At 40.8% G+C, this 27,553-nt stretch overlaps 1 protein-coding gene across 4 annotated transcripts in view; it reads left to right on the forward strand.

Annotated features, from left to right (window-relative positions):
• ADGRB3 (adhesion G protein-coupled receptor B3) overlaps window positions 1-27,553 on the forward strand; it is a 1,384,867-nt gene that overhangs the window by 1,351,123 nt on the left and 6,191 nt on the right. For all 4 annotated transcript variants that reach the window (XM_073626736.1, XM_073626734.1, XM_073626737.1 and 1 more), the window contains one exon: window positions 17,890-17,994. In XM_073626736.1, coding sequence (XP_073482837.1) covers window positions 17,890-17,994 — 105 coding nt within the window. The remainder of the gene's footprint in view (window positions 1-17,889; window positions 17,995-27,553) is intronic.

Genomic DNA, 27,553 nt, shown 5'->3' on the forward strand with positions numbered 1-27,553 from the left:
TTACAGATTTTGGAAGCGTAATAAACCTCTCTTCCTTTTTTCATGCAGACAAATCTATCTGGAGTGCTGTCCCCCAGCCAACTCATAGTGCTCTGGGAATTCATCATTATTTTTTATAGTATATATTTTTTTATTTGTAAGACAAAGGGCTATATTTATCAAACAGTAATTATAGCATTCACTAAATATTCACTGAAATTCAACCATTCAGGTACATGTGTTTGAAATGAAAGTTTACAATTTAAACACACATTAAAGAATAAAGCAATCAATAAAGAATGTTGACCTAAAACCACTATAGTTCACCTTTAAGTATATCTGCAGCAAAAAAATACGACTTAAATCAAGCAAACCTCACCTTAATATTGCTTTGTGATCCTCCTTGTCATAAATTAAAAACCCCTGGCTCATAGCACTCAGATGTTCTGTTTGTCAATTATAATATGTTCATGACATATTTACAAGATAGCAGTCTTCCCAGTGGTGCTGTTCAGGTGGGTAATATTGATTGAAATAGGCAGGTACAGGAAAGTCACTAGAACCTCAGGACCCACTGCAGTTCTCACATCTATGTGATACTAAGCAAACCAATTCCTAAATGCACTTGTTATTATTCTCTAAAAGGTCAGAATGGATAGATTATAGTGTGCAATGAAAATAATCAGGATTATAGATTGCTCATATCTTCCTGATGTTAGAAAGGAAGCTTTCAAAGAACTAAATTGTTTGGTGGGGACACGAGCATGGTTGTTATCTACAATCAGAAAGTGAAAATATTACAGAAAGGGTTGCAGGCAGTGCTGTATCAAGAGATAATGCAAGAAAAGCTACGTTCTCTGCCATGTGCAGGCCATGGCATTGTTTACATCCCTCTGGCAGCTTCTGTCGTCTATGTCTGTGCAGTTTGGCCCCATAGGCTTCTACAGGGATGGCAGTCTGATCAAAGCCCATCTGTCTACCAGACTCCTAGAAGTCTATGGGGCCAAGCTGAGCATGCGTGGATGTCAGGTCAAGAAGCTGATAGAGGGAAGTAATTAATACTGCAGGCCTTGGAGCAAGATTCAGGTAAATATAGCAATTTAGGGATGAGTGGTGGTCTGGACCTACTTAGGGGGCTGGGAGAAAAAGATAAGAATATTTTTTGAGAAAGTTTCTTGCTCTTTAAGTAGTAAACTCCTTTATTAGCGTAGCATCTAATACAAATTACTTCCTTATTAGGTCATCTACAATACAGGAGATGTGGATTATCACCCAATGCATCTTTAACCGCTTCCCTACCCGGCCATAGACAAATGACGTCCACAGATGGGATCTCCCATCCTGGGTGGACGTCATATGACGGCCTCGGGTTCCCGGCGGCCTAGGGGGTGTGCGCGCGCCCGCCGCGTTGCTCGGGACCCGGTGCGTGTGCCCGGCGGCCGCAACGTCCGCCGGGCACCCGCGATTGCCCATTAACCGGGCCGGACTCGTGGATCTCTGTGTGTAAACACAGAGATCCACGTCCTGTCAGCTCAGAGGAGAGCGATCTGTGTTCCCAGAATGGAGGAACACTGATCGGTCTCCTCCCCTTGTGCGTCCCCTCCCCCTACAGTTAGAAGCATTCCCTAGGAAACACATTTAACCCCTCCCCGCCCCCTAGTGGTTAACCCCCTTCACTGCCTGTCACATTTACACAGTAATCAATGCAATTTTATAGCATTGATCGCTGTATAAATGTGAATGGTCCCAAAAATGTGTCAAAAGTGTCCGATGTGTCCGCCATAATGTCGCAGTCACGAAAAAAAATTGCGATCGCCGCTATTACTAGTAAAAAAAAAAAAAAAAAAATTTTTTTTAAAAATGCCATAAATCTATCCCGTATTTTATAGATGCTATAACTTTTGCGCAAACCAATCAATATACACTTATTGCGATTTTTTTTACCAAAAATATGTAGAAGAATACGTATCGGCCGAAACTGAGGAAAAAATTTGTTTTTTTAAAAAAAATTGGGATATTTATTATAGCAAAAAAGTAAAAAATATTGTGTTTTTTTTCAAAATTGTCGCTCTTCTTTTGTTTATAGCGCAAAAAATAAAAACCGCAGAGGTGATCAAATACCACCAAAAGAAAGCTCTATTTGTGGGGGAAAAAAGGACATCAATTTTGTTTAGTTACAACGTCACACGACCGTGCAATTGTCGTTTAAAGTGCGACAGCGCTGAAAACTAAAAATTGGTCTGGGAAGGAAGGGGGTGAAAATGCCCGGTATTGAACCGGTTAAAAGCAAATTCCTCTGCTTGGTGCATGAATGTTACCTATGAAGTATGCTTCCTGTGTTTGCAACCTTATGACCACTTTCACAGAGTTCATAGAGTTATTTAGGGGCACAGAGGATCCTACTGCCACTTTAAAGTGATCCTGAGGTGATTTCTGACTAAAATCACTTTGCTTATTTTTATGGTTTAACTTTATTTTCTTTGACATGAGTTATGGAAAATATATTTCCTAATGAAGAGATAATAATAATTTATGATGTTTGAGTTGTGCGTAAAGCATAGCTCATTGTAAGTAATCCATGGTGTTTTATTATTTTATGAGAGAAAAGGGAAATCACATCACACAAGTATTGACCAATGTTCATATAGATATCCCCAACAGAACAGGTCACATTTCTTCAAAAGAAATATGAATTATTTATATGTGTTCTCGTTTTGACATACGATAATGTATTGAGATGAAAACAATTGCATACCAAGCAAATGCAAGTTTTCATTCAAAATATTCTTAAGCAGTTTTAAGTTTTTATTCTGTTGCTTACTGCACAAGAGTTTCATTATTTTTTGTGTTTACCAGCATAGACTCGGAAATGCTCCTTGACCCCTGAACTTATTCCCTTCTTTTCACTGTCCCACTGTCCAATAAAAGTTGCTTTACTGATTACTGGGACACTCTCACTCAGTAATAAGGGTTTAAGGGCTCATTTACACTTGCTTCAGCTTCAACACACATTAACAGCTAATTTACACTTGCTTCAAAACAAGGATTCTGACAGGCTTTGTTAAAGCTCTCTGAATGCTAGTCAAAGCCCCTGTCACTAAATAAAATGGTTAGCTTACAGTCCTGTTTATACCTTGCTTTGCTTTGGCTTCCCTTCAAAAATTATACCCCATGTAGCTTTAGTGGTGCTTCAAAGCGTCTTCAAAGCCTCCATAGAAGTCTATGGCAAAACTCGCTTGAAGCCCCACCAAAAGCCTCAAAGCCCCATAAAGCCTCACTAAAGCCCCACCGAAGCCCCATTGAAGCTCCACGAAAGCCTCACCGAAGACCCACCAAAGCCTCATCAAGGCACCAAACAAAAGCTAGGTGTAAACAGGACTGTAAGCTAACCATTTTGTTTAGTGAAAGGATCTTTGACTGCCATTCAGAGAGCTTTAACAAAGCGTGTCTGAAGCCATGCTTTGAAGCAAGTGTAAACGAGCCCTTACTCTGGAGTCTGAACTTGGTTCACATGTCAGAGAAGGTAAAGCCTTTCAGAAAGTGGAATCCCCACTGCAATGAAGAGGGTTTGGAAATTAAAGTACATGTATAGCTAAAACGTGTTGTTTTTTTTTTAGTTTTGGATAGATTAGGTAAGGATTAGAACATCTGTCAAGTTTTTATTCGTGCAGAATAACCCTTTGGGTTTGTTCTGTGCCTAGGGATGAGCCAAATGTACCTGGGTTCATTTTGAGATGTGTTCAGGTGGTGAATCTAAACCCCACAACTTATACTAAAGAAAAAAATAAGTTTATGTTTAAAAAAATGTGTTTGGTGGGGAACAGCAATTTGAATAATTAATAAAGGGCAACAGTAAAAATTCATAAGTAAATAGTTTAAACAACATGCCTGGGGGATGCCCTGAACCTGCCTTTAAAATGGCACATTTGTATGTTGTATACAACCTACTATACAACAGAAACATATATATACCTTTGAGTCCTGTATGGATATTAACCACTTCAGCCCCAGAAGGATTTACCCCCTTCCTGACCAGAGCACTTTTTGCGATTCAGCACTGCGTCGCTTTAACTGACAATTGCGCAGTCGTGCAACATTGCACCCAAACAAAATTGATGTCCTTTTTTCCCACAAATAGAGCTTTCTTTTTGTGGTATTTGATCAAAGAGCACCAATTTTTTTAAAAAAGCAATATTTTTTACTTTTTGCTATAATAAATATCCCCCAAAAATATATATAACAAAAAAAATTTCTTTCTCAGTTTAGACCGATATGCATTCTTCTACATATTTTTGGTAAAAAAAATCTTAATAAGCGTATATTGATTGGTTTGCGCAAAAGTTATAGCGGGGATAGATTTATGGCATTTTTGAATTATTTTTTTTATTAGTAATGACGGCGATATACGATTTTTATCGTGACTGCAACATTATGGTGGACACATTGGACACTTTTAACACTATTTTGGGACCATTGTCATTTATAAAAATGCACTGATTACTGTGTAAATGACACTGGCAGGGAAGGGGTTAAACACTAGGGGGCGATCAAGGGGTTAAGTGTGTTAAGGGGTTGAGTGATTCTAACTGTGGGGGGATTGCCTCACTAGAACATGACAGAGATTACTGCTCCCAATGACAGGGAGAAGTAGATCTCTGTCATGTTGTTGAGCAGAACAGGGAAATGCCTTGTTTACATAGGCATCTCCCCGCTCTGCCGCTCAGTGACACGATCGCAGGCCACCGGCGGACATGAAGTCCATGGGACCCGCAGGCACGGTCACCGAGTATGCGGCGCACGCACCCACAATGCCGCGATTTAAAGGGGACGTACCTGTACGCCCATTTGCCCAGCCATGCCATTGTGCTGACATATATTGTCGTGCGCTGGTTGGCATGTGGTTAAGGTAAGATACTAAATCCCATAAAAAAGAAACACAAATAGCATATGGTCCCTCCCAAATCCACACCAGACCCTGAAGTAAGATTGCAGCCACATTGGCCAAGAAAGGAGGGATGAGCATGGTGCCCCCCACCTGACACATGTCAAAATTGTGTCAATGTGTTTATTTATTTTTCACTTTTTGAGTGCATGTAGGACTGCCGGCTTCCTAACAAATAGCCAGAGAAAAAGATTTTACATTTAGCATCAGTAGTAATACTGCTGCTAACTGTGCCACTTCCTGCTGCCACGGGAGGTTCGATTCCCTTTAACCCCAAGTTAATTTAGCTTTTTTGCCAAGCCTTTGAACAAGTAAAATTCAAGAAAAAAAATGAGGTTCGACTTAACTTACAAACAAGAAAAACCTGTAGCTCATCCCTAATTGTGAACATTGTCACCAAGACTGAAAGTGAAGGGAAACCATAATTATACAGTTTTCACCAAAAAAAGAGAGGAAGTGAGGGGAAATCTCCAGTTATTTCAGCGACAACTGTATGAAAGGGAAGTTCCTTTATTCACTTCGCAAAAATGTGTAAAAAATTGACTGACTGTTTTTTACGCCTTCCCTACTCCATTCAAACCTAAGCCATATGATGTATATGTAGAAGCAAGTACCTTGTAGTGTACATTTTTAGTAACATCCTTAGTTTTGAAAATCTAACAGGGCTGATAAAGCCTTAGCTAATATATATATATATATATATATATATATATATATATATATACACTGTATAATATATATATATATTAAGCAGATGGCATATATACCTACACATATAAAACAATGCAGTTAGACCACAACATATTGCCCATTTATTTATTTTTTAGGTGCAACAGCACTGATCGAAAAGCAGTCCTAAGCACAGAAACTGTTCATGTAACTGCAATGCAGTTACCTTTGTATGATAAAGATTTGTTGATTGCCAATAAATTACAAAAACATGCTTAAAAGCAAAGCATATATCTTTGTTAGTATTAGAACATGCTGGCATGGTTTGAACAATATAAAGACTCCTTATCCCAACCCCTAGGACACAGGGACGTTTCAGATTCCATAGCCATTTTCATTGACTCATAAATATTTTTATTCTTGTGAAAGATAACCGATAAAAATCAGCAGAGATAGAAAACAACACACTGTAATATCTGAGGAAAAACAGTCACAAATGCCAAGAGTGAACAATGAATAATCACTGTGGATCGTTTTATAGAGCTGCAGTACATTCTATAGCAGAATGTTCGCTATGGCAACTGTTGCTAAGGTTCCTAAGTCTGACGTTTCTTTTCCTTCATTGCTGCATGTTGCACTGCAGATATTTGAACAAATAATATATCCCAAGCTAATGAATAATTTAAATAGCTTTATTTTTTCTTTTATAGTTAAACCCAAGAAATGCTCAGAAACTGGCAAAAAAAAAAAAAATGAGCTGCTGATGAAAATAACTATATAAACAAGCACATATATGATTAAGAACAGTACACCATAAATAAGGGGCTGTTTACAATTCTATTCATAATGTGCAATGTTTCATACCAATATACAACTTATCAGCCAAGTGTATATATACAGTATATTTTCTATTTAAATGTATATATTAGGAGTCAAATCTTGAATTTTTATTGTTTATATGAAAAGCAAATCAGGTATAATTGTTTTAAGTAAATCATATATCTTTCATTTTGAGTGTGTATGAAATTGGTATTACATAAGCAAAGGATTCTAATTTACATGTAAAGCCTAGGACTGATTCACATGTATGCGTTTTACTGCACGTGTTTTATTGCACATCAGTACATGCTCACAGGTTTGCCATCGTTTTAAACGGTGCCACTTTGCATGTGTGTGATGCATTGATGTGCATATCCTTTTTTATGCATCAAAGTATGTTACAGAGTCTGTTGATGACAATGACAAAAAAATGCATGGTTGTATACTGCAAAGAAGAACATACAGACAAGTGTGAATAAATATAATAGGGCATGCAATAAAATAATAGTCCCATAATGTGTTCAGACGTATAAATGCATAAGCGTTTTTAGGATCTTTGTTTACTAAGGTCATGGTATCCCATATTTTAATAATATGCATATAACCAACATCGCTGAGCACCTGTTGAGTCCATCCCACTATATTAAGCAGAAGGAATTCCACAAGATACTACAGGCAGACTAAATCTTCTTTGTGCTGTACCACAGATGCCAGCAACCAGTAATGACATAACTAGTTCTGGGGGACAGACTTGAGCAGAGTTTTGTTCACTAATTTTACTAGTAAATGTTTACAAGCATTACAATTCATATTTGATAGCAGGTCTGTAAACATTAGCAAAGGAATTTTTTTTCAAGGGGTACATTTTGGAAAGACTGCATTATTATTACCAATACAGACTGTATGCCTTTATTCACACTTATTCTGTTACATAGTACAGGTTTCATGAGAATAATAGCACAAAGTACACAAGAAATAAATGCATTAAGGGTTCCATTAATTAACATTTACTCTTGGCAGACAGCAAATTTTGATACATATTTTATATTATTATTATACAGGATTTATATAGCGGCAACAGTTTGCACAGTGCTTTACAACATGTCCTTGGTTTTTATTGGGGAAAAAATTGTATAATTTGTGCACCCCAATAAATTTACCACAAAATACAATCGACAAAGTGTGCTGAATAAATTGGTATCACCTTACTGCAGCTTTTATGTAATGGGCAGAATGGTAATGTTAGGAACACATTCACATAAGGTGCAGTGGGACTGTGTTGGGCAGCACCCCTACTGCAAGACATGGCAGAATGCCTCATCTCTAGTGAGGTTGGTTCACACTGCTGCATAGGGCTAATGTGTAGGCAGTGTGCGCTAAAAAAAAGTACTCCATTCAGTACTTTTTTCCAAAGCAGCACAGTCACCACATGCTGGCCAATAGAATTGTATGAAATGCCATTGTGTGAGACTTCAATAAATTTAACTAACAAAAAAAGTGAACAGTGCGATGTACTGCAATGAATACCAGCCGCAGCGTTGTAACGTACTGTAGGTGAGAGAGCATTATGCCTCTTTCAAATTTACATAGCAATGGTTTGCATAAAAAAAGGTTTGCATAAATTGCTATAAGTGTAATATTAGGATAAGATAGGGAGAGCATGAAAACAACTTTTTCACAGGTTTGAGATTGCTAAAAAATTGAATAATATTGGGGTTGGTTTACTAAAACTGGAAAGTGCAAAATCTGGTGCAGCTCTGCATAGAAACCAATCAGCTCCTAGGTCAACTTGTAAAAGTTTAATTGAACAAGCTGATAGAAGCTGATTGGCTACCATGCTCAGCTGCACCAGATTTCGCACTCTCCAGTTTTAATAAATCAACCCCATTGCATTCAATTTGTGCAGTAAATGCAAATGCATCCAGATCATCCAACTTTATTGTTGTGGCCTGGGGATTTATTTTGGAAGGGAATATTGGTAATGTTTAGGTTACACAGATCTAGACCCCCCGCATCATGTAGCTACGCAGCAGAAGTCCACTTCTAATAGTGGTATATTGCTGGCTGCAATCAGTCAGAGTTAAGCCAGCCATAGACAGTTTGAATCTCGGCCAGTTCAAACCATGTTTGGGTAGGCTGCATGTACCCAAGTTGATTGATCAACTTGGGTACAAGCAGCCTGCTGGATTTTACACGCCATTATCGCTAGCAGCTGTTATAGGCACTAGCAATAATCACTTTGTTCTCCTGACGGGGACAGCTTCCCTGCCCCGAGAACACAATGACTTGACAGGAGGGATTCCCCTGTCAACACAATCAGTGTCAATGGGGGAATCACATGAATTTCTTTCCTGCAACAAATTTGCTCCATCTATGGCAGGCCTTAGATCCCTATAGTAGTGATCTACTGCTGGAGAGAGGAACTGGACAGAGCTGCAACCACTCTGCCTGGGACTACATAGTAACAGGAAGTACCATAACAAACTATGCAAATATACTTCCAATGTAAGAACAATGCAGAAGCATTGTGTTTATGTTTGCTTCTATGGTACACTCTTATACAGCAATCTGTAGAAACAGATCCCAGTACTGGACCTTCACTGTCACTCCAATGCTGGTGGGTGACACTGCTTTAAAACAGTGCTGGGACAAACAGCTGATGCTCCTGTGCCATTTTAAAATGTCATCTAGGACTCAAGTGGTTAAACCTGTGCCCAGACCATACACACTGAAGTAGGGATTACTTCACATTGCAAGCAGCTAGAAAGGTGAATGGGGGCTTGAGCACTTTTAAAATATAATCAATATAATTATCTAAATATGTTATAATATTAGCCTCTTGTAATTCTAGTAAATCTCAAAATCAGATGTGCTACATAAAAATATACTGACAAGGACCTATGGTTGCCACCTCATCCCTTTAAAATCTTATGCCCTGTACACACGACCGGTTTTGCCCTCGGAATAAACTCTGAAGGTTTTTACGACGAAGTTCCGACGGAATTCTGCTCAAGCTGTCTTGCATACACACGGTCACACCAAATTCCGACCATCCAGAACGCAGTGATGTACAACACGCACAATGGAACTAGAAAAAGGAAGTTCAATAGCCAGTAGCCAATAGCTTCTGTCTCGTACTTGCTTCAGAGCATCATTTTTGGTGCGTTGGAACAGCATACAGACGGGGGGTTTTCCGTCGGAAAAATATAAAACCTGTTCTCTATTTAAGTCCGTCTGTATTTTCGACAGAAAAAGTCCAATGGGGCATACACTCGGTCAGAATATAGGATGAAAAGCTCCCATCGGACTCTTTCTGTCAGAAAATCCGTTCGTGTGTACACGGCATAAGTCTAATTTAATGCACATAAGGCAAAATGTGAGTTTAATTACCACCTTAATCAGCTACAGAATCTGTGTAATTAATATGTGTTCAGTTTTAAGGTTATGAGGTAGCAACTTTACAAGGAACATGCTCACAGGAGGTGAGAGAACATAAATGTGTTCATCAGTGTGTTGCTATTCCTTTACTGTCCAATCACAGACTGGATGAAGGGAGAAGAGACCTAACTATATCGTAACTGCTGTAGAGAAAAATTAGATTAATGGGCTAGCTGTGCTACCTACCACAGCGCTGTACTCTAATGCATTACCTGTATTAAGGTAAAGAACCTTCCACTTGCTGTTTCTTTCCCCCTTCTTTCCAAAATACTTACCTGAGTCCTCTCTTGTGCTGTGCCCATCTGCAGCTTCACTGGTCTCTCTCCCTGCTCTCACAGGACAGACTGAGAGCAGGGGGAGCTGTTGGTTCCTGCTGCTGTCAGTCAAACCCAATGAGGAGTGAGTGGGGGCATGGCCGAGCCATGCTGTGTCTGTCTATGGATACAAACAGACAAGTGCCCATGCATGTGCCCCCATGGGACCTGTGCTTGCTATAGGGGCACACTCAGGAGAAGAGGAGCAAACAGCACCAGTGAGGGCCCCAAAAGAGGAGGTAAAGGTTTTCTTTGTGCAATATCCTTGCACAAAGTAGGTAAGTATAATATCTTTTTTTAATTTAGGTTCAAATATTAACATAATAAATATAAATATAAATATTAACATATTCAAATATTTAATATCACATTAATACATTTTAAAATACATCTATAAGGTTTGGCACACATGTCAGTTTTAGCTTTTTTGAAGGTCAAAAAAAGCAACTGGAGTTCTTTGGTTCTTCAGTGATAATGGATTGTGTCCTGAATATAAAAAGAACATTCAGCAGCCTAGAAAACTAGTACATTATTTGCCTAGAAAGAGAAAGTATCTTTTAACCCATAACATGGTCCTTCTGTTAACTGAACCCATACTTCTGAATAAAAAAATATATATATACAAAGATTGTGACTGCATATAGATACACCATAATAACAGTTTTTGCATTTTAGTTTCAATCCACAAGGTGTTCAATTAAGCTAATTAAGTGAGTCACAATCGCCTCTCAGTTTGACTGTTTCACTTGTCTGTGACAGCAGAATACAAACACTGCTGATTACTTAATTGGTTCAATTAAACACTTGTTGAACCCATTCTTCCATAGTCCATTTAGTAGGTCTTACAAAAAAAAACCTTAAAAATAAGGCCACCCCAAATGTTTCCTTTGGCAGCTTTCTGTAAGTGCAATGGGCACTTTTTGGAATAATTATGCCATTCAATCATGCATGTCTTAAATGCCTTTCTAACGTTGTCTGCAAAATGTCCATAACACTTGGATTGGAACCTGAAACTCGTTCTTTCCTAAGCAACTTACAAAGTGTAGTTTATCATTTAATTTAAGATATTTAAAACACCATGAATAGCCTGAGAATTGGCGTTTTAAGTTGCTGATTTGAGCCAATTAGCAACCATGAGGTCACCAAGGAAGCATACAAAAGTTACAGTACAGTGCTGCATTGGTAGCGTATGATTAGTAGTAACTCAAGCATTTGTCGGCTGGAATACAGTATCATACTCCTCTGCCGGCTTCTGTGTGACCCTGTGTTTTTATGCATGATGGGTGATAAATGAATGGACTGTCACTTTGGGGTTGATTTACTAAAACTGGAGAGAGCAAAATCTGGTGCAGGTCTGCATAGAAACCAATCAGCTTCCAGCATTTATTGTCAAAGCTTCATTGAACAAGCTAAAGTTAGAAGCTGATTGGCTACCATGCACAGTTGCATCAGATTTTGCACTCTCCAGTTTTGTAAATCAACCTCTTTGTGACATCCCATTAAACTTTTGAAAAACTGCCCCACCATTGCTGGCAGCTATGAACACCACCCATAGAGAAAAATGTTCTGTTTTTCTCTGTGGGTAGTGTGAACCTACCCTAAGACTTTCCTGATTGGTTATTTAAATTAAATTAAATCTACATTGTGTAGAATGGTGAATTGGGGCTAACATAAAGGCAGGTTGCCAACTCCTAGCTGACTATAAATGAATGCCCTTGGGAAGACTTCTCTATTAATTGAGAAAATAAAGAAGCAGAACACCTAAGGAAATACATAATAAAATGCAAAAGGCTCAGTTCACAAAGCTGTAACACAAGCATAAGAATTCTTATTTTCAAAACAGTGAAAGTTATTTTTCAGTCCAATGAAATATAAAAAATATTGTAAATGCAAAATTTCATATTTATGATATGTGCTTGCTATACCATGTACTTGCATGAAGAAGTGTCCTGTTCTCTTTGTATTGCTTTCTTTGTGTGAAATCCCTGGTTTTCCTGCCAGACTCTCGACTTTCTTATCAAAAACTGACCACACTAGGCAGGAGAGCACAGGATGATCAATTCTCTAGCTGTGCTGAGAACTCAGTGTGTTCTCCTCCAATTATAAAACTTGTGCTGAAATGCCCCTCCTGCACAGCCATTCACCAGGAAGACCAATGTACTGCTGTTTATCCACCCTCACCTCTCTATGCAACTGAGATGTATGTGATCACTTATAAAAAAAAAAGGAACATGGTATTTCTAATGTTTTTTTATCTCTATACACAAATGTTTTCCCTTAAATTCTATTTAACCCTTCTATTTAAACTGTATGGGTTGTCTTACAAAGCAAAGGTTTACATAAACATTATTATCAATGGCCAAAATAAAGGTGCTGGTCTTTGTGTAAAGGTTTGAGAATTAAGCCTAAAGTATGTAAAATGAAACAACCTGAAAAATGAAAGACTGTGTGGAGAGGAAGATACCAAGGGAATAAAGCCAGTATAGAAAAAAGTGATCAGGAGGTGGGGTTTCAGCTTTAAATCAGAGAAATGTATTTAACAATACAGAGCTTGTCATATATTTAAAAAAAACCATAAATTACATAAGGCTTATAGCCAATAAAAGTTGGGGCCTGTCCTGAAAATGCTCTATTTCCTATAAAGAAAAAAAAAAACTTTTTTTTTTTCTTATTCTTTCTTATTATTCTTAATTAAAATAGACATGTATCATTTCTTTTCTTTTAAGAAACTGTCATTAAAGAATATGTTACCTCAGAATTTCATATTCCTGATATGTGTCTGCTGTATCATGTACCTGTATAGAAAGCATACTATTCTCTTTGTATTGCTTCCTTTGTGTGAAATACTTGGTGATCCTGCCAGTCCTTCTGCTTCCTATTAAAAACTGACCACACTAGACATAAGAGCTGAGCGTGGTTAGTTGTCTGGCTGTGCTGGAAACTCAGCCTGCTCTCCTCCAATGATTAGACTTGTGCTGACATGCACCTCCTGCACAGTAATTCCCTGGAAAGACCAGCACACTTTCCCCTACCCCCCCCCCACACCCCCACCCCATGCAGCTGAGAACAGAGGGTAAGTGCTCACTTTAAAAGGAAAAAAAAAAGAAAAAAAGGTACTTATAATGATTGATATATATATATATATATATATATATATATATATATATATATATATATATATATATATATATATATATATATATAGTGGCTTGCAAAAGTATTCGGCCCCCTTGAACTTTTCAACCTTTTGCCACATTTCAGGCTTCAAACATAAAGATATAAAATTTTTATTATTTGTGAAGAATCACCAACAAGTGGGACACAATTGTGAAGTAGAACGAAATCTTTTGGATTTTTGAAACTTTTTTAACTAATAAAAAAATGAAAAGTGGGGCGTGCAAAATTATTCGGCCCCCTTGCGTTAATACTTTGTAGAGCCACCTTTTGCTGCAATTGCAGCTGCAAGTCGCTTGGGGTATGTCTCTATCAGTTTTGCACATCGAGAGACTGAAATTCTTGCCCATTCTTCCTTGCAAAACAGCTTGAGCTCAGTGAGGTTGAATGGAGAGCGTTTGTGAACAGCAGTTTTCAGCTCTTTCCACAGATTCTCAATTGGGTACAGGTCTGGACTTTGACTTGGCCATTCTAACACCTGGATACGTTTATTTGTGAACCATTCCTTTCTAGATTTTGCTGTATGTTTGGGATATTTGTCTTGTTGGAAGATAAATCTCCGTCCCAGTTTCAGGTCTTTTGCAGACTCCAACAGGTTTTCATCCAGAATGGTCCTGTATTTGGCTGCATCCATCTTCCCCTCAATTTTAACCATCTTCCCTGTCCCTGCTGAAGAAAAGCAGGCCCAAACCATGATGCTGCCACCACCATGTTTGACAGTGGGGATGGTGTGTTGCATGTGATGAGCTGTGTTGCTTTTACGCCAAACATATCGTTTTGCATTGTGGCCAAAAAGTTTGATTTTGGTTTCATCGGACCAGAGCACCTTCTTCCACATGTTTGGTGTGTCTCCCAGGTGGCTTGTGGCAAACTTTAGACAAGACTTTTTATGGATATCTTTGAGAAATGGCTTTCTTCTTGCCACTCTTCCATAAAGGCCAGATTTGTGCAGTGTACGACTGATTGTTGTCCTATGGACAGACTCTCCCACCTCAGCTGTAGTTCTCTGCAGTTCATCCAGAGTGATCATGGGCCTCTTGGCTGCATCTCTGATCAGTCTTCTTCTTGTCTGAGCTGAAAGTTTAGAGGGACAGCCAGGTCTTGGTAGATTTGCAGTGGTCTGATACTCCTTCCATTTCAAAATGATCGCTTGCACAGTGCTCCTTGGGATGTTTAAAGCTTGGGAAATCTTTTTGTATCCAAATCCGGCTTTAAACTTCTCCACAACAGTATTACGGACCTGCCTGGTGTGTTCCTTGGTCTTCATGATGCTCTCTGCGCTTTCAACAGAACCCTGAGACTATCACAGAGCAGGTGCATTTATACAGAGACTTGATTACACACAGGTGGATTCTATTTATCACCATCAGTCATTTAGGACAACATTGGATCATTCAGAGATCCTCGCTGAACTTCTGGAGTGAGTTTGCTGCACTGAAAGTAAAGGGGCCGAATAATTTTGCACGCACCACTTTTCAGTTTTTTAATTGCTAAAAAAGTTTAAAATATCCAATAGATTTCGTTCCACTTCACAATTGTGTCCCACTTGTTGGTGATTCTTCACAAAAAATTAAAATTTTATATCTTTATGTTTGAAGCCTGAAATGTGGCAAAAGGTTAAAAAGTTCAAGGGGGCTGAATACTTTTGCAAGCCACTGTATATATATATATATATATATATATATATATATATATATATATATATATATTATATACACAAATATTTTGCCTTTTCTTTCTATTTTGAACTGAATGGATTATTGGTGATGGTGAGGTGAGATCTCACATATGTTTTAAGTTTTTGCTGATTTTATTTAATTGATGTGATACTGTATCGCTGTAATTAAACGATAACCTAAATACATAATAAGGAATGTTTTCTTTTGAATGGCCTCTATTCAAAGCAATTTCTTTCTGGAGAAGTCACAAATGCATCTTCAAAACCCCTTTAAACACTTTCAAGTCTCTGAACAGCGCTCAGTTTAAATGGATTACAGAAGGAAAATTACATTTGGAATTTTTGAAGTGCTTCTTTGACATGTCATTAAGAAATGAGCTCACAAAGAACACTACTGTAGTTTTAGATTTAGGAAATTCCTCCTACATACTTCTGTGCTACAGGAGTCTCATTTCTAATCCCCTTCCTCTCCATAGATATAACCTGTACCTGCTCACAAAAGTTTGCCTTAATGTTAAATGTTCTTTCCTTCTTCTAACTGCTAGGAGACCTATTTACCAATGGGTGAAATAGAAACATTGAATAATTTGTCACCACAATTTGCAGGTTTCCAATATTTTTTTACAGTGTTTAAAAAGCACTATATTTGCAATAATACTAATTGCATTATGTTTCAGTGCCACATGAGTTTAATTTTCTTGCCCATACCCATGATGTTATTTTACAACAAAAATAATTTAAACTTCTTATTGACAATTAAAATACCAAGTGAATTTTACCCACTTCAGCCCTGGAAGGATTTACCCCCTTAATGACCAGGCCATTTTTTGCAATACAGCACTATATCGCTTTAACAATTGCGCGGTTGTGTGACGTTGTACCCAAAAACAAAATTGATGTCCTTTTTTTCCCACAAATAGAGCTTTCTTTTGGTGATATTTGATCACCTCTTATTTTTGCTATATAAACAAAAAAAGACTGACAATTAAAAAAAAAACAAAAAAAACAAAAGAACAATATTTTTTTACTTTCTGCTATAATACATATCCCAAAAAAAAATATTTATCAGTTTAGACCAATATGTATTCTGCTTCATATTTTTGGTAAAAAAAATCACAACAAGCGTATATTGATTGTTATGTGCAAAAGTTATAACGTCTACAAAATAGTGGAAAGATCTAGGGACTTTTTATTTTTTTTTATCAGTTTTTCTAGTAATGGTGGGTATAAGTGTTTTTTAGTGGGACTGCAACCTTGCGGCGGACAAATCTTAGTTACACTTTTTGGTGACCAGTGACACCAATACAGTGATCAGTGCTATAAAAATGTACTGATCACTGTATAAATGACTCTGGCAGGGAAGGGGTTAACACTAGGGGGCGATCAATGGGTTAAGCTTTCCCTAGGGAGGTGTTTCTAAATGTCAGGGGGACAGACTGACTGGGAGTAGAAAGAGATCGCTGTTCCTGATCACTAGGAACAGCTGATCTCTCTCTCCTCCATTATCAGAATGGGGATCCGCCTTGTTTACATAGGCAGATCCCCATTCTGCCTCTCTTCACAGCGATCGGGGGTGGCCGGTAGACCCGCGCACGAGCTCCCGCAACCCATGCATGCAGTACCATATGCACAGACTGACGTACAGGTACGTCGGTTTGCGCAGCGAAGCCGCCTTTCCAGAGTATGTAATACATGCGGAAGGCAGTCGGCAAGTGGTTAAAGGGATCTTTTGGACAGCGTTGATACAAAATTGAGATTGAAGTGCAATTATGTAAAGACTATTTACATATTATAAACAAGCAGTAAAAGAGCTTTAAATCATGCCCTCACTCACCTCTCTAGTAGCTTTTCATAATAAGTTATTAATTCTCAAAAAATCCTCAAAGAGCACAGCAAAGACTCAAAGGTCCAATTTCAGTGGGTTTCTAAGAGCTTAAAAATATCTGCTGGTTGTTTAGATTAGAAGGCTGGTGGACTGCTAAGACCTGTTCTCTACAGAAATAAATTCAGATTTTAATACCTGTGTTCTGAACTTTGAAAATGTGTTCCTCCACAATGTACATAGATACAGAGAGTGTTTAAAGCACTCTGTGCACCTGAGGAGCACCTAGCACAGACACACAGCCAAATACACATATTAGATGTATGCCTGTGTGAGCTATCTTACCTGACAAAAAATGTAAATATGTTCAGCTAGTTTTTTAATCCAGAACCCCCTGTCTGGTACACTATCTAGGTCCTTTTTCTTTCCTGTAATTGAAAAAATACAGTTTGGTCAGGGTTTTATTTGGAAAGAGCATCGGCCCATTATTATAAATCATCTCCAACCCAATCAACACTCAATTTCCTAGTTTTTCAGAACTGTGCACTGCAATAAAGCCTGATTGCCTTATAATGCTTCCATTTCCTGTGCCAATCTAAATCCTTATTTACAGGGGGACAGTAATAAGGCAGATAGACATAATTACTATTTACAAATGTATTTTAATAAATACATAAATTGGGGGGGGGGGGGGGTATATCTACTGTACAACCTTGACACGCTCCCTAATATTCCTAAGTGAAATGCATTTGCGTATTTATTGGTTGCTAGCATGCCTCTTTTGCAATGTGGGATGCCAAAGAACATTATAGTACTCAAGACAAGCATAATACAGAGTGGGGTTTGAATTTTAGGGGTGGTCTGGCAAGGAGTAAACAACTTTGAAGACAACAGGATAAGCACAAACACCTATTTTTGCCTGCTGCTGGGAGTTTAAACCGATTTCATATGCTTAGATTCAAGACCAGTTCACTTTAAATGTATTTATGTTTGCAGATAAACATTAACAAAACACACATAGTAATATGATTCTATGTTTTTTTTTTTTACACAGAAGGTCATGCATACCAGAAAGAGGCACATGGAATTATTTCAGGAATTAAATCAGAAATTTCAAACTCTGGAAAGATTCCGGGATATACCAAATACTGGATGCACGGTAAGTTCAAATGTAAAAAAAACAAAACAAAACATTTTGCATCACTTTTGAATGCCATTATCTACTTTGTTATCAACTAGATGTAGCTGTATAAAGGCTGATCTTATTGCTCGCTGCTATAGCATTTTCAATATTTAAAATCACCTGAGACTAAATGCTCTTTATTTGAATAACTTATGACCATAAGTACACATTTAAAGCTAAGTTTTGTAATGCCTGATGCAACTGTTAAGATGCTTAGGATCACCAGTGATCGTAGTTAATACATGCTATGTTTTTAAAGGGTTACTCTATCTAACATTAATAGTTTAATGATGGTCTATGGCTTCTGTTAACTAATATCTTTTGAGGACATCAAAAGCAACATGTATTCACCTGGTACTACTGTGTGTTCTTGTGTGTTCCCTTTCTTTCTGTTGCATTCTCCATAATATAAATCATCAAGGAACTTTTGACCCTCTATAATTTCCAAGGTGTGAGGAGACCTGGGAACTCAAACATGGAGATGTTGCCACTGCATTCTCTTAGAGACATAAAAAAAAACTCTTAGGTGATTTTTGCTTTATGGCATCTACTAAAACTGAGCAGCATGTAAGCCTCTATGTGTGTACATATTGAGAAGATTATAGGGGTACCATCATCGTAAATTGGATAAAAGGGTAGAGTAACTAGGCTTGACCCCTGCAAAACCCACAGTAGGAAGAACAATTGACTATCTTGGTACCCAATCATTAAACAAAAATGTTAAAATATATAAATTTTATTTGTACAAAATTGTTTAAAAAGACATAGATGCACAATGTATGGTAAAACAGCAATTCATGATAACCTCAACAGATATTAAGTTATACAAACATGTCTAACTGGTCACATAGTAGCCTCAGACGAATGCTGAAAGCATTTGATTCATGATGTATTGTATATTTTCTACGTGTTTCGTGTATGAAGCCACTTCTTCAGCCGCGAAACGTGTAGAGGATAGGGATGAGCCGAACACCCCCCTGTTCGGGTTCGCACCAGAACATGCGAACAGGAAAAAAGTTTGTTCGAACACTCGAACACCGTTAAAGTCTATGGGACACGAACATGAATAATCAAAAGTACTAATTTTAAAGGCTTATAATCAAGTTATTGTCATAAAAAGTGTTTGGGGACCTGGGTCCTGCCCCAGGGGACATGGATCAATGCAAAAAAAAGTTTTAAAAACGTCCGTTTTTTCAGGAGCAGTGATTTTAATAATGCTTAAAGTCAAACAATAAAAATGTAATATCCCTTTAAATTCCGTAGCTTGGGGGTGTCTATAGTATGCCTGTAAAGGGGCGCATGTTTCCCGTGTTTAGAGCAGTCTGACAGCAAAATGACATTTCAAAGAAAAAAAGTCATTTAAAACTACTCTCGGCTATTGCATTCCGACAATTGCGGTCCGACAATACACATAAAAGTTTATTGATAAAAACGGCATGGGAATTCCCCACAGAGAAACCCCGAACCAAAATAAATAAAAATGACGTGGGGGTCCCCCTAAATTCCATACCAGGCCCTTCAGGTCTGGTATGGATATTAAGGGGAACCCCGGCCAAAATTTAAAAAAAAAATGATGTGGGGGTCCCCCTAAATTCCATACCAGACCCTTCAGGTCTGGTATGGATTTTAAGGGGAACCCCGCGCCAAAATAAAAAAAAAACGGCGTGGGGTCCCCCCAAAAATCCATACCAGACCCTTATCCGAGCACGCAACCTGGCGGGCCGCAGGAAAAGAGGGGGGATGAGAGAGCGGCCCCCCTCCTGAACCGTACCAGGCCACATGCCCTCAACATTGGGAGGGTGCTTTGGGGTAGCCTCCCAAAACATCTTGTCCCCATGTTGATGAGGACAAGGGCCTCATCCCCACAACCCTGGCCAGTGGTTGTGGGGGTCTGCAGGTGGGGGGCTTATCGGAATCTGGAAGCCCCTTTAACAGGGGGACCCCCAGATCCCAGCCCCCCCGCGTGAAATGGTAAGGGGGTACAAAAGTACCCCTACCATTTCACTAAAAAACTGTCAAAAATGTTAAAAATGACAAGAGACAGTTTTTGACAATTCCTTTATTTAAATGCTTCTTCTTTCTTCTTTCTTCTATCTTCCTTCATCTTCTTCTTCTTCTTCTGGTTCTTCTGGCTCTGCTGGTTCTTCCTCCGGTGTTCTTGTCCAGCATCTCCTCTGCAGCATCTTCTATCTTCTTCTCCTCGGGCCGCTCCGCACCCATGGCATGGGGGGAGGCTCCCGCTCTTCTCTTCATCTTCTTCTCTTCTTCATCTTCTTCTCTTCTTCTCTTCTTCTCTTCTTCATCTTCTTCTCCGGGCTGCTCCGCACCCATGCTGGCATGGAGGGAGGCTCCCGCTGTGTGACGCGTCTCCTCTTCTGACGGTTCTTAAATAATGGGGGGCGGGGCCACCCGGTGACCCCGCCCCCTCTGATGCACGGTGACTTGACGGGACTTCCCTGTGACGTCACGGGGAATGCCACAGGGAAGTCCCGTCATGTCCCGTGCGTCAGAGGGGGGCGGGGTCACCGGGTGGCCCTGCCCCCCGTTATTTAAGAACCATCAGAAGAGGAGAAGCGTCACACAGTGGGAGCCTCCCACCATGCCAGCATGGATGCGGAGCGGCCCGGAGAAGAAGATGAAGAAGAGAAGAAGAGAAGAAGAGAAGAAGATGAAGAAGAGAAGAAGATGAAGAGAAGAGCGGGAGCCTCCCCCCATGCCATGGGTGTGGAGTGGCCCGAGGAGAAGAAGATAGAAGACGCCGCGGAGGAGATGCTGGACGAGAACACTGGAGGAAGAACCAGAAGAGCCAGAAGAACCAGAAGAAGAAGAAGATGAAGGAAGATAGAAGAAAGAAGAAGCATTTAAATAAAGGAATTGTCAAAAACTGTCTCTTGTCATTTTTAACATTTTTGACAGTTTTTTTAGTGAAATGGTAGGGGTACTTTTGTACCCCCTTACCATTTCACACAGGGGGGGGACCGGGATCTGGGGGTCCCCTTGTTAAAGGGGGCTTCCAGATTCCGATAAGCCCCCCGCCCGCAGACCCCCACAACCACCGGCCAGGGTTGTGGAGATGAGGCCCTTGTCCTCATCAACTTGGGGACAAGGTGTTTTGGGGGGCTACCCCAAAGCACCCTCCCAATATTGAGGGCATGTGGCCTGGTACGGTTCAGGAGGGGGGCCGCTTTCTTGCCCCCCCTCTTTTCCTGTGGCCTGCCAGGTTGCGTGCTCGGATAAGGGTCTGGTATGGAATTTAGGGGGACCCCCACGTCATTTTTTTTTAAAATTTTGGCCGGGGTTCCCCTTATTATCCTTACCAGACCTGAAGGGCCTGGTATGGAATTTAGGGGGACCCCCACGTCATTTTTTTTTAAATTTTGGTTCGGGGTTCCCCTGTGGGGAATTCCCATGCCGTTTTTATCAATGAACTTTTATGTGTATTGTCGGACCGGCAATGCAATAGCCACGAGTAGTTTTAAATGACTTTTTTTCTTTGAAATGTCATTTTGCTGTCAGACTGTTCTAAACACGGGAAACATGCGCCCCTTTACAGGCATACTATAGACACCCCCCAGCTACGGAATTTAAAGGGATATTACACTTTTATTGTTTGACTTTAAGCATTATTAAAATCCCTGCTCCTGAAAAAACGGCCGTTTTTAAAACTTTTTTTTGCATTGATCCATGTCCCCTGGGGCAGGACCCAGGTCCCCAAACACTTTTTATGACAATAACTTGCATATAAGCCTTTAAAATTAGCACTTTTCATTTCTCCCATAGACTTTTAAAGGGTGTTCCGCGGCATTCGAATTTGCCGCGAACACCACAAATTGTTCGCTGTTCGGTGAACTTGCGAACAGCCGATGTTCGAGTCAAACATGAGTTCGACTCGAACTCGAAGCTCATCCCTAGTAGAGGATATACAGTGCTTCATAAATCAAATGCCTTCAGAATTTGTCTGAGGCTACTATGTGATCACATGTTTGTAAAACTTACTGTCTGTTGAGGTTATCATGAATTGCTGTTTTACCATACATTGTGCATCTATGTCTTTTTAAACAGTTCTGTAGAAGTAAAATGTATATATTTTTTATATTTGTGTTAAATAATTGGATACCTAGATAGTCCATTGTTCTTCCTACTGGGGGTTTTGAAGGGGTCACCCCTAGTTACTATTCCCTTTTTCCTAACAATGGAAATATCACATTTTATTAACAAAATATTTATACGAGTCCCCCTGCAAAAGGATACAAAATGTATACACTTAGTATATGGTTTGCTGTCCTCACAGCAAAATGGTGAGTACTCTCCTGCTACATTTATATCACCCTGAATACCTGATCGCATCAGGTCAGTACTTCAAACTGATATCAATAAAAAAAAGCAAAATAATGAGAAAAAAAGGCACCTAGTGGATATGACCCCAGCAAATAAATTAGGCAAACTGCCCAGGGAGAATACTTCTCATTGTTTGCTCGTTTGTATTAAGAATAGCAGTAGTAGCATTTGAAGTAATAAATTATTCAAATACAGTATGGCATTCAAGCAAAACATATTGAAGTTCATTTATTAAATATAAAAAAAATAATTTGTGAGTAATGGTATTTTGTCTTTAAACCCTTGCCACCGCATGTACACATATATGTGGCCTCACTGAAGTGAGTTTTCCTCTGTGAAGTTGCATATATGTGTACATGTCTTTGTGCTGGGTACGTGCTGCACAGTGCACTCCCAGTACAGGTACTGGGCTCTCGCTAACGATTGTGAAATAGAAAGCCCAGTTCCCAATCACCTGATCACTGTGATAGTCTCTGTTTGTCTATCTCAGTGATCAGTTACTGTAAAGCCTACAAAGATAAAGGAATAGAGGGCACACCAGCCTTGTGCATTATCCCAAGTAAATTTATTTTGTATAACAAAAGATAAAAACTACTCACAAGCATGTGAAAATAAATACGCATAAACGGGCTTCCATCCCATGGTTATACAGTCCTGGGACCTGTACTCTCCAGATCATAGGGGAGACCATGTAGGGGTCCCTGTTTGCTAACGCATTTCAAAGGTAAACATTCTTCCTCAGAGCCTAACAGCAAAGACTCCTTTAGCTCCATATACAGTGCCTTGAAAAAGTATTCATACCCCTTGACATTTTCCACATTTTGTCAGTTTACAACCACAAATGTAAATGTAATTTATTGGGATTTTATGTGATAGACCAACACAAAGTGGCACATAATTGTGAAGTTAAAGGAAAATGATAAATTGTTTTTAACATTTTTTACAAATAAATATCTGAAAAGTGTGGCGTGCATTTGTATTCAGCCCCTCTGAGTCAATACTTTGTAGAACCACCTTTCACTGCAATTACAGCTGCACGTCTTTTAGAAAGGTCTCTACCAGCTTTGCACATCTAGAGAGTGAAATTTTTGCCCATTCTTCTTTGCAAAATAGCTCAAGCTCTGTCAGATTGGATGGATGGTGTCTGTGAACAGCAATTTTCAAGTCTTGCCACAGATTCTCAGTTGGATTTAGGTCTGGACCTTGAATGGATGGTGTGTTCAGGGTGGCGTGAAGTGTTAGTTTTCCGCCCCACATATCGTTTTGCTTTTAGACCAAAAAGTTCAATTTAGGTGTTATTTAACCAGAGCGCCTTCTTCCACATGTTTTCTGTGTCCCCTACATGGCTTCTCGCAAACTACAAACGGGACTTCTTATGGCTTTCTATCAACAATGGCTTTCTTTTTGTCACTCTTCCATAAAGGCCAGATTTGTGGAGTGCACAACTAATAGTTGTCCTGTGGACAGATTCTCCCAGCTCCTCCAGAGTTACCATGGGCCTCTGGCTGCTGCTCTGATTAATGCCTGTCAGTTTAGGTGGGCGGCCATGTCTTCGTAGGTTTGCAGTTGTGCCTTACTCTTACATTTTCAGATGATGGATTGAACAGTACTCTGTGAGATGTTCAAAGCGTGGGATATTTTTTTTATAATCTGACCCTCTGTTAAACTTCTCTACAACTTCATCCCTGACCTGTCTGGTGTGTTCCTTGGTCTTCATGATGCTGTTTGTTCACTAAGGTTCTCTAACAAACCTCTGAGGGCTTCACAGAATAGCTGTATTTATACTGAGATTAAATAACACACAGGTGGACTCTATTTACTAATTAGGTGACTTTTGAAGGCAATTGGTTCCACTAGATTTTAGTTAGGGGTATCAGAGTAAAGGTGTCAGGAAAGGGTCTGTCCGCTGGTAAGATCTATCATTTGGCGTGCAGTAGTGAGGTCCACCAGCAGGTGTCTCCTGGCAGTTTGAAACTGTCAGGGGAGTCTTTCCCTGCTAGCGTTATATGATCGTTGGGCCGCAGTACTAACGTCCACCAGCGAATGGATCCTGGCAGTATGGAGCAGACAACACTTCCTGCGCTCAGGTGTTATGTGAGGACAATTACTGACAGTCTCATAAATACCAGGCAAGCCCTCACATGCTTGCCTTGGTATCTCTCTCCCTGCGCCCTGAACTTGCTGCCTGAAATCCTGACCTTGAGCATGCATCTGACCTGACCTTGAACCTGCATCTGACCTGACCTGATCTGTTCCAAGCCCTATCCTGAGGCCATCCTGGACCTGTCCCTCCTGTTACCTGATTACCTTGGATCCCTGCCCTGCAGCCTATCCACCCATCCTCTCCCTGTCCCGTTGGTTTCCTGTCCTTACCCATCTGCTGACCTCCCTGTGTATGACCTCGGCCTGGCTTTTGTTTACAATTCCGGTATCTCCCATTTATTTCTATATTCTATTTGTTGTTTGTGGGTCTGTGGTTGGTTGTGCACTGTTTATATTCACTTACTTGTCACCTATTTAATCATTCACTTACATGCGTTTCTGGTTTCCTCTGTGCAGTCCACACAGTTTGGTCTACTAATTCCCTGATAGTATACCAAGGCCATCCCTGACCAGACGTGGCTGCACTGAGGAATCATCCTGGTTTGCTGGGCTTGCTAAGATGGATTTTAATGAAATTATCTATTATTCTCTGCTGGCGGAAGAGGATGGTGAATATTACCGCCAGACTTTAAAAGATTGGACCAGTGACCAACTGCTGGAAACGATCTGATCAGCTCATTCCCTAGTGGATCAGGGTTATATGTCATTTGAAGATGTTCAGCCTCTGATCCAGACATGTGCAAAACTAGCCCTGTCATGCATTCCCAAAGGAAGTGACGATTCCCCCCCCCCTTCAATTATGGCCACATTGAATTTCTGGTATGGTTGTTAGAGGATGATCCAGCCTTTTTCATGGAACGCAATTCCTCTTGTTCCCAGCAGGTGTTGTCTGATTGCATCCATTCATTGCAACCCCTGGTTAGTCAGGCTGTGTGTGAATTAATGTTTGTTCAACCTGTGCTACAGGCATGGTCAGATCTCCTGTATTTAGCCAAGCCACAACATTCCAGCCCTGCCATTAATCACCTGCCTTCCCAGGAATCCATCTCCCCCTTGCCTATGGCAACCTCAGTTACAGCTCAGTTTACACAGCTTCCTACCAAATACTATTACCCGGTCTCCAATTGTTGCACCTATCCTGCCTTCAATCCACCTGTCTCTTCTCCTCCACCTGTAACAATCCCACAAACCCTCCTCCAGCCACTGTTCCCTGGTCTTCCTTTTGCCCAACTACATCCTTTTCTCACATGCCCGCTGTTACCTACCAATCTGCAGTGGCTAAGCCAAAAAAACAAAAGTTCTTTCCAACCCACACCATCCTGCCAGTAACCCAACCTGCCTCCACACCAACCAACCTGTTCCAGCCTGTGTTCCTGCCAGCTGAACCTGATGACCCACCTAAATCTGCCAACCCAGTGCATGCTACCCAGTCTGACGTCCCAGTGCCTGCTATCTAGTCTGACGTCTCCACTTTCCATTCTGATGTGCCTGCCTTCCAGTCCGATATGCCTGCCTTCCAGTCTGATGTCCTGGTGCCTGCCTTCCAGTCCGATGTCTCGGTGTCTGCCTTCCAGTCCAATGTGCCTGCCTTCCAGTCCGATGTGCCTGCCTTTCAGTCCGATGTGCCTGCATCTTGTCTATTGTGCCTGCTTTCTGGTCTGATGTGCCCGCTTTCCAGTCTAATGTCCTGGTGCCTGCCTTTCAGCCTGATGTCTCGGTGTCTGCCTTTCACCCTGATGTCTCGGTAACTGCCTTCCAGCCTGATGTGCCCACTTTCCAGCCTGATGTGCCCGCTTTCCAGCCTGATGTGCCCGCTTTCCAGTCTGATGTCTCGATGCCTGCCTTTCAGCTTGATGTCTCAGTGCCTGCCTTCCAGTCTGATGTGCCCGCTTTCCAGTCTGATGTTCCCACTTTCCAGTCTGATGTGCCTGCCTTCCAGTCTGATGTCTCGATGCCTGCCTTTCAGCCTGATGTTTCAGTGCCTGCCTTCCAGCCTGATGTCTTGGTGCCTGCCTTCCAGCCTGATGTCTTGGTGCCTGCCTTCCAGCCTGATGTCTTGGTGTCTGCCTTCCAGTCTGATGTGCCCACTTTCCAGTCTGATGTGCCTGCCTTCCAGTCCAATGTGCCTGCCTTCCAGTCCGATGCGCCTGCCTTCCGGTCTGATGTGCCCACCTTCCGGTCTGATGTGCCTGCTTTCCAGTCTGATGTGCCCGCTTTCCGGTCTGGCATGCCCGCTTTCCGGTCTGATGTGCCTGCTTTCCTCTCTGATGTCCTGGTGCCTGCCTTTCAGCCTCATGTCTCGGTGTCTGCCTTTCAGCCTGATGTCTCGGGGCCTGCCTTCCAGCCTGATGTCTTGGTGCCTGCCTTCCAGCCTGATGTGCCCGCTTTCCAGCCTGTGCCCGCTTTCCAGTCTGATGTGCTTGCTTTCCAGTCTAATGTCTCGGCGCCTGCCTTCCAGCCTGATGTCTCGATGCCTGCCTTTCAGCCTGATGTCTCGGTGCCTGCCTTTCAGCCTGATGTCTCGGTGCCTGCCTTCCAGCCTGATGTCTCATGCCTGCCTTCCAGCCTGATGCCTTGGTGCCTGCCTTCCAGCCTGATGTCTTGGTGACTACCTTCCAGTCTGATGTGCCCACTTTCCAGTCTGATGTGCCAGCTTTCTAGTCTGATGTCTCGGTGCCTGCCTTGCAGTCTGATGTCTCAGTGCCTGCCTTCTAGTCTGATGTCTTGGTGCCTGTGTTCCAGCCTGCTGTCTCATTGCCTGCCTTCCAGTCTGATGTCTCTGTGCCTGCCTTCCAGCCTGATGTCTTGGTGCCTGCCTTCCAGCCTGATGTCTCTGCTTTCCAGTCTGATGTGCCCGCTTTCCAGTCTGATGTGCCTGCTTTACAGTCTGATGTCTCGGTGCCTGCCTTCCAGCCTGATGTAGTGGTACCTTCCTTCCAGCCTGATGTCTTGGTGCCTGCCTTCCAGCCTGATGTCTCTGCTTTCCAGTCTGATGTGCCCATTTTCCAGTCTGATGTGCCCGCTTTTCAGTCTGATGTCTCGGTGCCTGCCTTCCAGCCTGATGTCTCATTGCCTGCCTTCCAGCCTGATGTCT

This window comes from Aquarana catesbeiana, linkage group LG04 (assembly GCF_042186555.1).
Source record: "Aquarana catesbeiana isolate 2022-GZ linkage group LG04, ASM4218655v1, whole genome shotgun sequence".
Taxonomy (NCBI): domain Eukaryota; kingdom Metazoa; phylum Chordata; class Amphibia; order Anura; family Ranidae; genus Aquarana; species Aquarana catesbeiana.